This window comes from Panthera uncia, assembly GCF_023721935.1.
Source record: "Panthera uncia isolate 11264 chromosome C1 unlocalized genomic scaffold, Puncia_PCG_1.0 HiC_scaffold_4, whole genome shotgun sequence".
NCBI lineage: Eukaryota > Metazoa > Chordata > Mammalia > Carnivora > Felidae > Panthera > Panthera uncia.
The window spans coordinates 85,745,708-85,757,148 of NW_026057585.1; the positions used below are offsets into that span (position 1 = coordinate 85,745,708).

Consider the following 11,441-nt stretch of genomic DNA (forward strand, 5'->3'; position numbering starts at 1 on the left):
GTGTCTCCCACTCTGCTGGTCTAGTGCGGGGGAGGGACGATACGCTGAGGGCCTCGTGTACGCAGGGATCCCTCACCCTGTGGGTGCTCCCACTTCTGGGGGGAGATATTACACTAGGGAGTAGAAAGTGGGTGTTTTAACACCAGGCCTTGGGCTGGCCGACCAGGGGAAACCGCCCACGGAGAGAGCTAAGGTGGGAACTTAAATGAGACAGGGGTGCAGAGGCGGGGTGGAGCTCCCCAGGCAGAGACACGAAGACGTGGGCCAGGCCCATCTCGACCAGAAACAGCCCAGTGAGCGGTGGCGTGTGCGGCTCCTGCTGGCTTCGGGGCTGGGCGGCGGGCTTTCGCTGGAATTATCCGCGCTCCTGCTCCGACTTGCCCGGCGCCCGCAAGTCAGCTACCCGGGCTCGGGAGCTGGTGGTTCAAGACCGCGGAAGTGGGACCCGCTCAGCGGGCTCCGCAGCGCCACCGCCCAGCCGGGGACTTGGGCAACCACTTCTGCTGTCCGGGCCTCCGTCTCCGCGTCTTTCTGCCCCACGATCGCCAGAGGAACTCCCAGGACTGCACGGTCGCGGGGGTGGGGAGCCCCCCCCTGCCGCTGGGCGCAACACGTGGGCGCGGCGGGTAGGGAAGCACCGCCCCGCGCCCCGCCCCCCGCCCGCCTCCGGGCCGGCTCACCCGCCGCCCCTTTATCAGTCGGCGGGGCGCCGGGACGCCGAGGGCCTTGGTCCGAGCTGACCAGCCTCGCCGCTCCGCTCCGCTCCGCCGCAGGTACCGGGAGCCGGCGGCGGGGCGCGGGGCGTGCTCCCGGGGAGCGGCGCGCACGCGGGCGGGGAGAGAGGCTGGAGTCGGAGCACCCCCGGGCAAGAGTGGGAGGATGCTGGGGACCAGCTGGAAGGGGGCACCTCTGAGGGAGTGGGCAGGGCGGAGGGCCGGCCTGGGCCGGCCGTGGTGGCCACGGTGGCCGGGAGGAGGAGAGGCCGGCGGCTCGCTGCTCCGCCTGCGGCGGGGCTGGGGGGAGGCGGATCCAGGGAGACCCCAGGAGCAGAAGGTGCATGAGTACCTAGAACTGGGTGATGTGAGGGGGTCCCCCTTTGGGGACGCCTGGGCCGGTTGGGATGGAGAAGCCTGCCTTGGTGTCAGGAAAACATGGAGGTTTCCCCACCCAATGAGGAAAGGGGAGGGAGCCCCACACCACCCATAGCACTTGCTTCAAGCCTGCAGGCTTGGAGGACCCCCCCCCCCCAGAGGTTTCCCTGGGGCAGCCCATTCTGGCCTGGCCTGAGTAGGGGGCCCTGGTCAGGCCACCGCTGGTGAGTTTGAGGGTTTGACGGATTCCCGGAGCCTGGCTGCACCCGGATGGATGGCCCAAGACCTTCTGTTTAGCTCCTATGGAAGAGGGTCTCAGCCTCACAACCAGAGTCTTGTGCCACCTCTGAGGCTCGTGGTGAAAGGCTGTCCCTCTCCAGCCTCAGTTTCCCTAACCAGAGGGGCCCTTGCTGGCCAGTGGTGAAAGTTGGGTCCTTTTTCCATCCCTTGTGCTGGGCGACTGTAGCCAGCTCACCCAACCTCTCTGGGCCTGCCTTCCTCTTAGAGTTCTACCTTGTCCCCAGAGCATTTGTGAGTCCGAGTTCCACAGAAGAATTCCTCTGAGTTATTTATTCTATCCCGATCACAAATGGAGGCCCAAAGTGCGGTTACAAAAAGCAAAAATGATGTCCGTTTGGTTTTGGAAGAAATAGAAGGACTTTTTGTTTAAACACATTCTGCCGAGTCTGGGAATTGGTTTGCATTGAAGGAGGTCACCCAGTTGCTGGGAGGAGATCAGGAGGCCAGCCGGGGATGAAAACTTTGCTTGTGTAATGTATGGCCACCCCCTGGGTGACTGGAGGTTGACCACAAAGGATAAAGGGCAAGAGCACTGGTTTCGGAGTCAGATGATGTGCCCTCTGCCATCCTGCCTCCTGGGCTGTGATGCCAGCTTACACGGAGGCTCAGAGTTGCTTTGAGGCAGAAGCGAAATGCGGGTGAAAGTTCCTTGTAAACAGCAAGCCGCTGTAAATTACTGATGTTAGTGCCTCACCTTATTGATATTTTGGGCTTGTATGTGGTATTGTCCTTGTCAGGATCCCTCAAGGAACATTTACCTCTAACAACTCCTGTGTTAACGCAGATCTGGCCTTACTATCTTATGTGTGTATGTAAGTATGTATGCATTTTTCAGTGGGCTCCACACCCAATGTGCAGCTTGAACTCATGATCCTGAGATCAAGAGTTTGTGTTCTATCTACTGAGCCAGCCAGGCCTGCCTTACTATTATTTTTTGCGAGGTTAGACTTTGTCTTCTATGGCGAGATAAAGTTGTCTTGAGGGAGTGTGCTGAACAACGAAGGCCCAGAGAAGCAACAATGAATATTTTACGTGCCAAGATGGAGGCAAGAGACAAAGTTAATTATAACCAAATACTCATATTAGGTGGGTTTTTTTTTCGTTAGGCTATTAAGCTCCAAGAAGGCAGGGTATTAATACCCTTAGTTCTTACCCTTAGCTGTTGATTAGCTGGGCTATTAGTTGTATAAGGGAAGTGTTTTAATTGCTTTGTTCACTGCTGACGCTCTAGCACCTGGCACATAGTGGGCCTAAAACAAATATTGGAATGTCTCAGGGCCTGAAGGGACCTTTGACGTTACTGATAAATTCACTCTCTCCTTTGACATCTGGAGAAACAGGGCCAAAAGGGGAATGGACTTGTCCAAGGTCACACAGGGATTAAGCGGCTGAGCCGGGACTAGAATCCAACAAACAGCAAAAACAGCGGCGCCATGCTGTGCCAGAACTAACATCTTGCATCAGTAACTTTGTTTTGCTTTCACAAGAGCCCAAGGGGTAGCTATTATTATCCTTTGATTATCAATGAGGAAATAGGCTCAGAGAGGTTAAGGGACTTACCAAAGTCACAGAGCTGTTAAGTTTCAGACTTGAAATCCCATCCTCACATAAAAATGGGAACATGGCTTCACTTGAAGTAGTCTGCCGGGAGTGGTACATACCCTCCCTTGGGACGTCAGCTCTCTCCAATTCTGCGTGGTCACCACCTCGGTGGCTTCTCTTGGGGCTGGATTTTCCTAGGCCCGTAGGCATTTCGTTTGTGTGGGTGAGCCTGTCTGCTTCATTCAACATGTGCCCCAGCCCTGTCGCATTTTGCCTGCCATGTGCACTAAAAACTACGGGATGGGTATAACCCGGGGCTCTCCCACTTCAAAGCCCATTTACTACCCCATCCCGACAACCTGGTCTTCTGTTTTGCTCACAGGTACTTACGGGACTTTTTGACCGTGTGTGTCAGGTAGAGACCAGGCAAGACTTGGTTGAGAAGCTAGGTGAGGAGATGGACCTTGTGTTTAGGAAAAGGAGAATGGGAGGTGGGAGGGCAGAGGAGGACAGAGCTCCTCAGATTGACAGGAGCTCCCACATGAGCCCTGGAGATCTCTGTTCTGGGGCTCGGCCAACCTGGAAGCTTCCCAAACCTGCAGGACACGCTCTGGCCAGACTTCATACCTTCTGGATCACCTGCTAGCATGGTCTACCCCCTTCACCCTCCCACTGGGGGATGGGGCAGCCAGAGTGGCAACCCTCTCCCTGGCAGTTTCATTTCCCAGCCACCTCTCTTGCGTCTGTGCCCAAGTGCAAATCTTCAGGGCTCTGTGAATCCACAGGGGTTACTCTCAATGGTCTATGCTGGAGAGAATTTAATCATTAACTAAGGTCGGTGTTTCCAGAAGTTCCAACTCCAGCCAAATTTCCCTGGTCCTTACATGCATCCTCATAGAAAAGTAAATATTTCAAGGGACAAGGTTAACTGAAGCCCCCAAGTCCAGTGGAACCAGCTCTTGATGGCCAAAAGAGGACAGGTTTTTAGAGGACATCAAGCGAATCTTTCAGGCTGGGGTATTTCAAATACGACTACTATTAATAATAATTAGTAATAGTAGCCATCATTTATCAAGTTGCTAAACTGTGCTGAAAATTTGTCTGAATAAAGTTAGATCCTTATAAGCAGTCTGTGCCGTAGATGATACTGTAATTCCCATGAGGGACTAAGGATCAGAGAAGGTGAGTCGCTTGTCTTAGATCACACAGCTAGCATGTTACAGAAGCAGGCGTCAAACCTGGTTTGTCTGAATCTGAAGTCCATCTCCTTCATGAGCCTTCATAGTGTCTGCTTTCTCCTTTAGTCCTAACTTCTTTCCATTATGATTCCTGGGGAGTAGGGGGACAGAAGCCAGTCAAGTTTTCCTGACACCCATCAACCAGGCCCTGGTCACCCGGTCTCAGCCCAGCTTTGCCTGCCTTGCCGTGTGATCTTGGGTAAGTCACAACTTGGTAGCCAGCCACTGCGTTTCCCCAGATGTTTCCTGTGGAGGCTAATGCTGAGCTTCCTTGTGCAGCCGTGGGCTGGCTAGGAGGGCAGTGGTTAGCCTGGATTTGACCAATGTGGGAATGGTGTTGGGTGGGGGAAGGGAGAGGTGGAGGTTGTCTTTAGCCCCACCCTCTGGTGACATCACACAAGACAACCTCCAGTCCCTGGAAGCCCCGCCCTTAGTGACCCTCACCTGTGGAAGTACCACAGGTGCCTGGCATCTGGAGAATTTGCCCAGTCCCACAGCAGAATCCATCGGCCCCCAGGCTCGAGAAAATTCCCTAGGTAACCTAGCTTTGGAGGGGGGCCAGGAAGGGGGGCCCTGAAGCTGGCAGGTCCTGGCAGCCTGGTGGGCAGATGACTCAGGATTCTCTGAGGGTGGCCTCTGGATCCCTCCCCTCATCCTTCCAGCTCTTACTGGACCCCTGCACCTGCTCCTTTCCCCTGGAGTCAGGAGATGGGAACGAATTCTGAAAACAGACCTGTTCAGATGGAATGAGGCTGCTGGGTGAAGTCTAAAGGAAGTAGGGAACAGGATCTCTTTATCCCAGGATGTAGCCTCTGGGGTCTGTGCTTAGGGCCCACTGTGTCTGGTGGAGGAGGAGGGCCCTGAGTGACCAATTGCCACCTGAGGAGGGAGCTGTGAGATAGGGCTTCGTTGGTGTAGAGCCAGTGGGTGGCTTGGTAATGTGGGGAGGCTGAGGTCTCTAGATGTGTGTCAGTTGCTGGAAAACTAAGGAAATAATTTATGGGAAAGGCCTTGGCTACCTGCTTTAGACCATTCTTTTCCAAAGTATGATGGAGATTGGTGTGACAGGAGGCAGGGCAGCAGCAGAGTGGCTAAGAGTGCCTGTACTTGGCAGTCAGAGAGCCGGGTCCAAATTCTGGCTTCTCTGTCTCTGTCTCTCTCTCTCTGTTTCTCTGTGCATGTTCCTCCCTTGGGGAAGGAGCTTCTAACCTCTCTGAATTCCACTGTCTTCAGCAGCAAAATGGGCGTAATAATACCTACCTCAAAAGGCTAGTTATGAGAATTAATTGTAACAAGGTTATAAAGACTGAGCACATAGTAAACACTTACTACATTTCAGCTGGTTTTGTTTTGTTTTGTTTTTTTCAAATGTTTATTTATTTTTGAGAGAGAGAGAGAATGTGAGCAGGGGAGGGGCAGAGAGAGAGAGGGAGACACAGAATCTGAAGCAGGCTCCAGGCTGAGTTGTCAGCACAGAGCCCAACGCGGGGCTCGAACTCACGAGCTGTGAGATCATGCCCTGAGCCACCCAGGTGCCCCCAGTTCAGCTGGCTTTGTAATATAATTATTACTAGGAAAAGAATCCTTGGTCAGGTAGGCTTGACACATGTAGGTTCAACAGAGGGAAGCTGGCTTCTTTGCTGTAGGACTTCTCAGAGACGTTAATAGGCTGTTATGCCTTGGGAAGTTCTAAGGGTGGGATATGGAGCCTTGGACTGTATTTAATGGATCACAGGGACCCAGGAACTAGGCCACCATCGCACATTATCATTCCCTGGTCTTCTCCCTTGGGGTGGAATGGAAACCTTGCTGGATTGGGCAATGCTGGGGAAGGCCTTTCTGTCTCTGGGCTCTTGTTTCCTCAGTGTAAAACAAGGGTGCTGCATGAGATGCTTTCAGAGGCCTTTTCTGGCTCCCCAAGGTTCCGAGTTGGGAAGCCAAAGTTGTAGACAGGGGTGAAGGCTGAAGCCCAGGCTCTTGGGGAGGAGAGGACCTCCACTGCTGGTCCCGCCACTAGCACAGCAGGCCAGGGGGTTCTCGTGGTCTGGACGGAAGTGGCTGGCAAGGCTGTCTGGGGAATAGGAAGTGGAGGTGTCCTGTACTCCCTTTGTGCAGTATTGTAGTAACTAATTTAACTCCTGCCTCCTCATTGGACCAGGAGAGGCCAGAGACCAGAGCTGACTTGAGAAGTGTAATGCGGGGGTAGCTTCAGGCTAGGGTGAGGAGGCTTGATGGGCTGCGGGCTTGTCTTGCTGCCTTTGCATGGCAAGCTCCCTGCATTTACTTGGACTGTGTATAAATTATCAGGGGGCTTTTGGGGGTGATCATGGTGCTGCTGGTGGCAGAAACGTGAGTGCTTTATCCTGCCCTGGATCTCCTTGCCTGTAACAGTGACTGGTGCACAGGTAGTTGCAATAAATATCTGATGAAAGATGGACAGGGCGCCTGGGTGGCTTAGTCAGTTGAGCGTCCAACTCTTGATTTTGGCTCGGGTTGTGGTCTCACGGTCGTGGGACCGAGCCTCATATCAGGCTGGAGCCTGCTTGGGATTCTCTCTCTCCCTCTCTCTCTTGCTCCTCCCCTGCTCTCTCTCTCAAAATAAGTAAATGAAAAAGGAAAGAGAGAAAGAAAGAAAGAAAGAAAGAAAGAAAGAAAGAAAGAAAGAAAGAGACAGAAAACCAGGATGCTGAGTCTAATAAACTTGTTAGAGAGAATTCGAGGGGTGGGAGTCGTCTGGCAGGTGCTAGTTTTTCAATAGATATTTTGATTTAATGAATGCCATAGTGAATACTGATAAGCCTGAGTTAAGCAACTGGTTCCGGGCCAAACTGTATATAGGGTATATAATTAGGGAATGATGAATAGCACTTCCCACCGTGTCTTGCAAAGGGCAGTTCAGTGGTTAAGATTGCAAGCTGAGTTCAGATCCTACCTAGGTGGGGGGGGGGGGTGCAGGGTCCTTAACTTCTCCATGCCTCAGTTCCTTATCTGAAAAATGGGAATAATGAAAGCACCTACTCACAGGGGGTTAAGAAGCATAAATGAGTCAATTGTACATAAAGTGCTTGAGACAGTGTCTTGCACATAGCAAGTACTGTATAAGCATTTGCTATGATTTGTTTTCATCTCGGTAACTCCACCATACTGTGAAGTTCCCAGGGGTAGGGATTAAATCTTTTTCCTCTCTGCCCTCCCCTGGACCGAGCACAGGATCGGAGGCAGAGGAGGGGGCTCAGTGTTCGCTAAATGCACAAATGGATGAATGAATGAATATGTTTTATATGCTATGTTGTATAACCTATACAGGGGAAGTGGGAGGGGGGCAGTAAGGAGGTCCCCTGGAGGTGGCAGTTTGAACTGGCCCAAAAGCATTTCAGTGAGGGAAAGGAAGTTGGCACAGGGTGTGCTATTTGGGTTAGGTGGGAAATGAGGGTAGGAGCAGGGTCTCGAACGCAGGCTGAGGGGTTAGATTTGACTTCTTTGGAATTAACAAGCATGGGTGGGAGTGGAAAGGCTGGAGGAGGGATCTTCTGAGGGGAGTTGTGGCTGAGGGGAAGGGCTGTTTTATAGACCAGTTGTTACCAGGGACTTTCAGGAACAAAAGTGGCTTTTTGAGTTGGAGACTTAAAGGGTATGAAATGTTACCGGGATGCTGTTATGTTCTTTGATTTAACAAGTACTGAGTGCCAGCCGCCTGCTAAGCACCAGCGGTTCACAAAATGATGACACAAACTGCCTACCCTTAGTGAGCTCACATCAGCAAGTTTAATGCCCATGGGGAACGTTATACTAGTGAAAGGATGGGTATCTTATGGTAGGCACTCAAGTAGAGAGGTCATCATCAGAGGTTCGGGGGGCCGGGGAAAGTATTACAGAAGAAACGGGTTTTGAGGGATAATTAGGAGTTTGCCATGTAGGCAAGATGAGGAAAATGTCTCAGGCAGAGGGAACAGCTTGTGTCAACCTGAGGACATGTGGGAAACAGCAGGCCCAGGGGTGTGGTGAGGCTATGGCTGGATGTGAAGGGCACTGCGGTTGAGCGATAAGGCTGGAAAAAGGTAGCAGGGGCCAGATCATGTAGGGTGATGGAGGGTGAGTGGGAGACCCTGGTCACTCAGAAGGGGCTAAAGGTAGAGGCAGCGGGTCTGTCAGCAAGGTCATTGTCACCACCAGATGAACACAGATGGCGGCTTGAACACAGGAGGAAACAGCAGGGGCTGCTGTGTGGAGCCTGGACTGGGATGGAAATGGCTGAGGTTGTGAGCCTCCTTAATTATTCCTCGGAAGTTTACTGAACATCTACTACATGCCAGGCGCTGTTCGAGGCACATGGGATACATCGGGGAGTACAGTCACGGGGTCCTCGCTGAGCTAGCTCTCCCTTAGGACGACTCCTCTCTTCTGAAACTCAGTGTGGGGACAAGGGGGCAGGAAGGACGGACTAAGGACTGGGTTTCCGAGCCTCCCAGCTGCTGCGGGTGGTGCCATCAAGGGTCGAGGACACCAGTCCCCTGACTTTGCTCTGGCCTCTCTCCCAGCTCCCTGCCTGGCCCACGGTCATGGCCACGATGGTGGCCCAGAAGCTCAGCCACCTCCTGCCCAGTTTGCGGCAGGCCCACCAGGAGCCTCGGCCGTCCAGGCGGCCGGAGCCCGTGTTCACAGTGGACCGCGCCGAAGTGCCACCGCTCTTCTGGAAGCCGTACGTCTACGTGGGCTACCGGCCGCTGCATCAGACCTGGCACTTCTACTTCCGCACGCTGTTCCAGCAGCACAACGAGGCCGTGAACGTGTGGACCCACCTGCTGGCAGCCGTCGTGCTGCTGCTGCGGCTGGCCGTCTTCGTGGGGACCGTGGGCATCTGGGGAGACCCGCACGCGCTGCCCCTCTTCATCCTCCTCCTCGCGTCCTTCACCTACCTCTCCTTCAGCGCCTTGGCTCACCTCCTGCAGGCCAAGTCCGAGTTCTGGCACTACAGTTTCTTCTTCCTGGACTACGTGGGCGTGGCCGTGTACCAGTTCGGCAGCGCCCTGGCACACTTCTACTACGCCATCGAGCCTGCCTGGCACGCCCGGGTGCAGGCCGTCTTCCTGCCCGTGGCCGCCTTTCTCGCCTGGCTTTCTTGCACTGGCTCCTGCTACAACAAGTACATCCAGAAGCCTGGCCTGCTGGGCCGCACTTGCCAGGAGGTGCCCTCAGCGCTGGCCTACGCGCTGGACATCAGCCCCGTGGTGCATCGCATCCTGGTGTCCCCCGACCCTACCTCAGACGACCCGGCTCTTCTCTACCACAAGTGCCAGGTGGTCTTCTTCCTGCTGGCCGCCGCTTTCTTCTCCACCTTCATGCCTGAGCGCTGGTTTCCTGGCAGCTGCCACGTCTTCGGGCAGGGCCACCAGCTCTTCCATGTCTTCCTGGTGCTGTGCACGCTGGCCCAGCTGGAGGCCGTGGCACTGGACTACGAGGCCCGGCGGCCCATCTATGAGCCTCTGCATACCCGCTGGCCCCACAACTTCTCTGGCCTCTTTCTGCTCACCGTGGGCAGCAGCGTCCTGACCGCGTTCCTCCTGAGCCAGCTGGTACGGCACAGACTCAACCGGAAGGCCCAGTGAATGGCGGGGGCGGGGGGGGGGCAGCTGGGAGGGAGGGAGGTGTAGGGGGGGCCCAGGGGTCCAGGCTTGGCTCCAGATGGGAACAAGGCCTGGTAACGTTGTTTGTGTCTGGTGTTCGGTGACTTTCTGTGTATGCCTCAGCTGCCAGGGGTGGTGATGGCCAGTCCTTGGATTTGGGGATTGGCCGCGAGCTGCTGGGGTTCACCGCTTGGGCCTGCCCTGGGAGAGGAAAAGAGAGAAACATGTGGGCCACCTTGGCCTGCCTCCCCCATTGCCTCTCGCTAGGGATGAGGATTGGGGGTCAGCTGGGCCCAGGACCTTGGTTTGGAGCTTCCAGGTGATCTGAGAGGGCGTGACAGTGGAATTCAGGCCAGAGTCTGCTTTGATCTGAGAGGCAGAAGAGGGCTCAGCAAACCCCCTCTACCCAGATGTCATTGGTGGATAGGAAAGGGGGAGGCTCCTAATGTGTATAGCCTACTCTTACCATTCCTTGACCTCCAGCCTGGAGCTTTAGAGTTCCGGGAAGTCCCCAAAGATAGAAGATTGTGTCAAGTGGAAATGGATCCCATCAGTGCCCCATACCTCTTCAGTCATCTCCCCACCCAGTGAGCCCCCAGCCTTTCTAGTTCCGGCCTTGATGTCCTGCATATCCTGTTCCCAGCCTGTCTCCTGGTTTCCTTGATCACGGTTCAGTTATGCTTTCAGTGTTTCCTGGGCCTCTGCTCAGAGGCAGGCCACCAGCTGGCCTGTGGATCAATGCAGGATGATAAAAGCTTTCACATCAGAATGACCTGTCAGGGGAAGCACTGAGGAGGGGAATAATCAGTGCTGCCTGTGACCCTCAAGGTCTTGGGTTGGAAAGGGGGAATGGAGAAGTGCATTCCTGGTAGAGGAAAAACCTATACAAAGGCCTTCCTTTGTACGGAAGGAGGAGTTCAGTGGGGCTGGACTTAGGGGTGGTCTGAACTCTGATGCAATAAAGTAACTGTGATAACACCAGCCTCTTGGCTTTTTGTCTCCTCTCCCAGGAACCCCCATGGACCTGCTCACTGTGTCGAGGGGGCTTTCCAGGGGAAGCTGGGGCCCCCAGGGATCAGAACAGGGAGGAGGAAGGCAGTTCCTGTTTTATCTTTGCCTGGGGATGGGGTTGGGGGCCCTATACACTATATGTATGAACTTTTTCTTTTTGGCAAGGAAGGGAGCGCAGTTTTATTACTAAATATGTTTGAGAAGATAAAGGAACATAATCCCACTTTATAATTTGACAAGGACTTCATTTTTTGGTCTTTCCTTCCATCAAGGAGGATTTTATATGTACAGTGAAGGCAAATTAGGAAGTACAGATAATTTAAAAAAGCCCAAATGAATAAGAAATATCATTCTCCCGATATGTATACACACACACACACACACACACACACACGCATAGTGGATATATAATAGGATATCCTATTATATATATTATATCCTATTATATATTATATATATACATATATATGTATACATAATATATAATATGTATATATAATTTATACACATATAATTATATACATATAATATGTATATATTATATATATAATATGTATATAATTTATATATCTATATATTTATTATATGGTTATATATTTTTATATGTATATAATTTATATATAATTTATATATAA

General features: G+C 53.0%; 1 protein-coding gene across 2 annotated transcripts; it reads left to right on the forward strand.

The window, feature by feature from the left end:
- The first annotated feature begins 3,484 nt into the window (after positions 1–3,484).
- On the forward strand, positions 3,485–9,814 carry PAQR7 (progestin and adipoQ receptor family member 7). 2 transcript variants are annotated; one of them, XM_049617752.1, is made up of 2 exons: positions 3,485–4,707; positions 8,710–9,814. In XM_049617752.1, exon 2 carries the CDS (start codon positions 8,731–8,733, stop codon positions 9,775–9,777), a length of 1,047 nt encoding a protein of 348 aa, XP_049473709.1. In that variant the 5' UTR covers positions 3,485–4,707; positions 8,710–8,730; the 3' UTR covers positions 9,778–9,814. The 2 variants fall into 2 exon arrangements, with proteins under 2 accessions (XP_049473709.1, XP_049473708.1); XM_049617751.1 differs by having other exon boundaries at positions 3,488–4,707; positions 8,345–9,814.
- The last annotated feature ends 1,627 nt before the right edge of the window (positions 9,815–11,441 follow it).

Bases quoted from the DNA above. Each gene is read 5' to 3' on its own strand.
- PAQR7 (XM_049617752.1), top strand. From the start codon at position 8,731: ATGGCCACGATGGTGGCCCAGAAGCTCAGCCACCTCCTGCCCAGTTTG.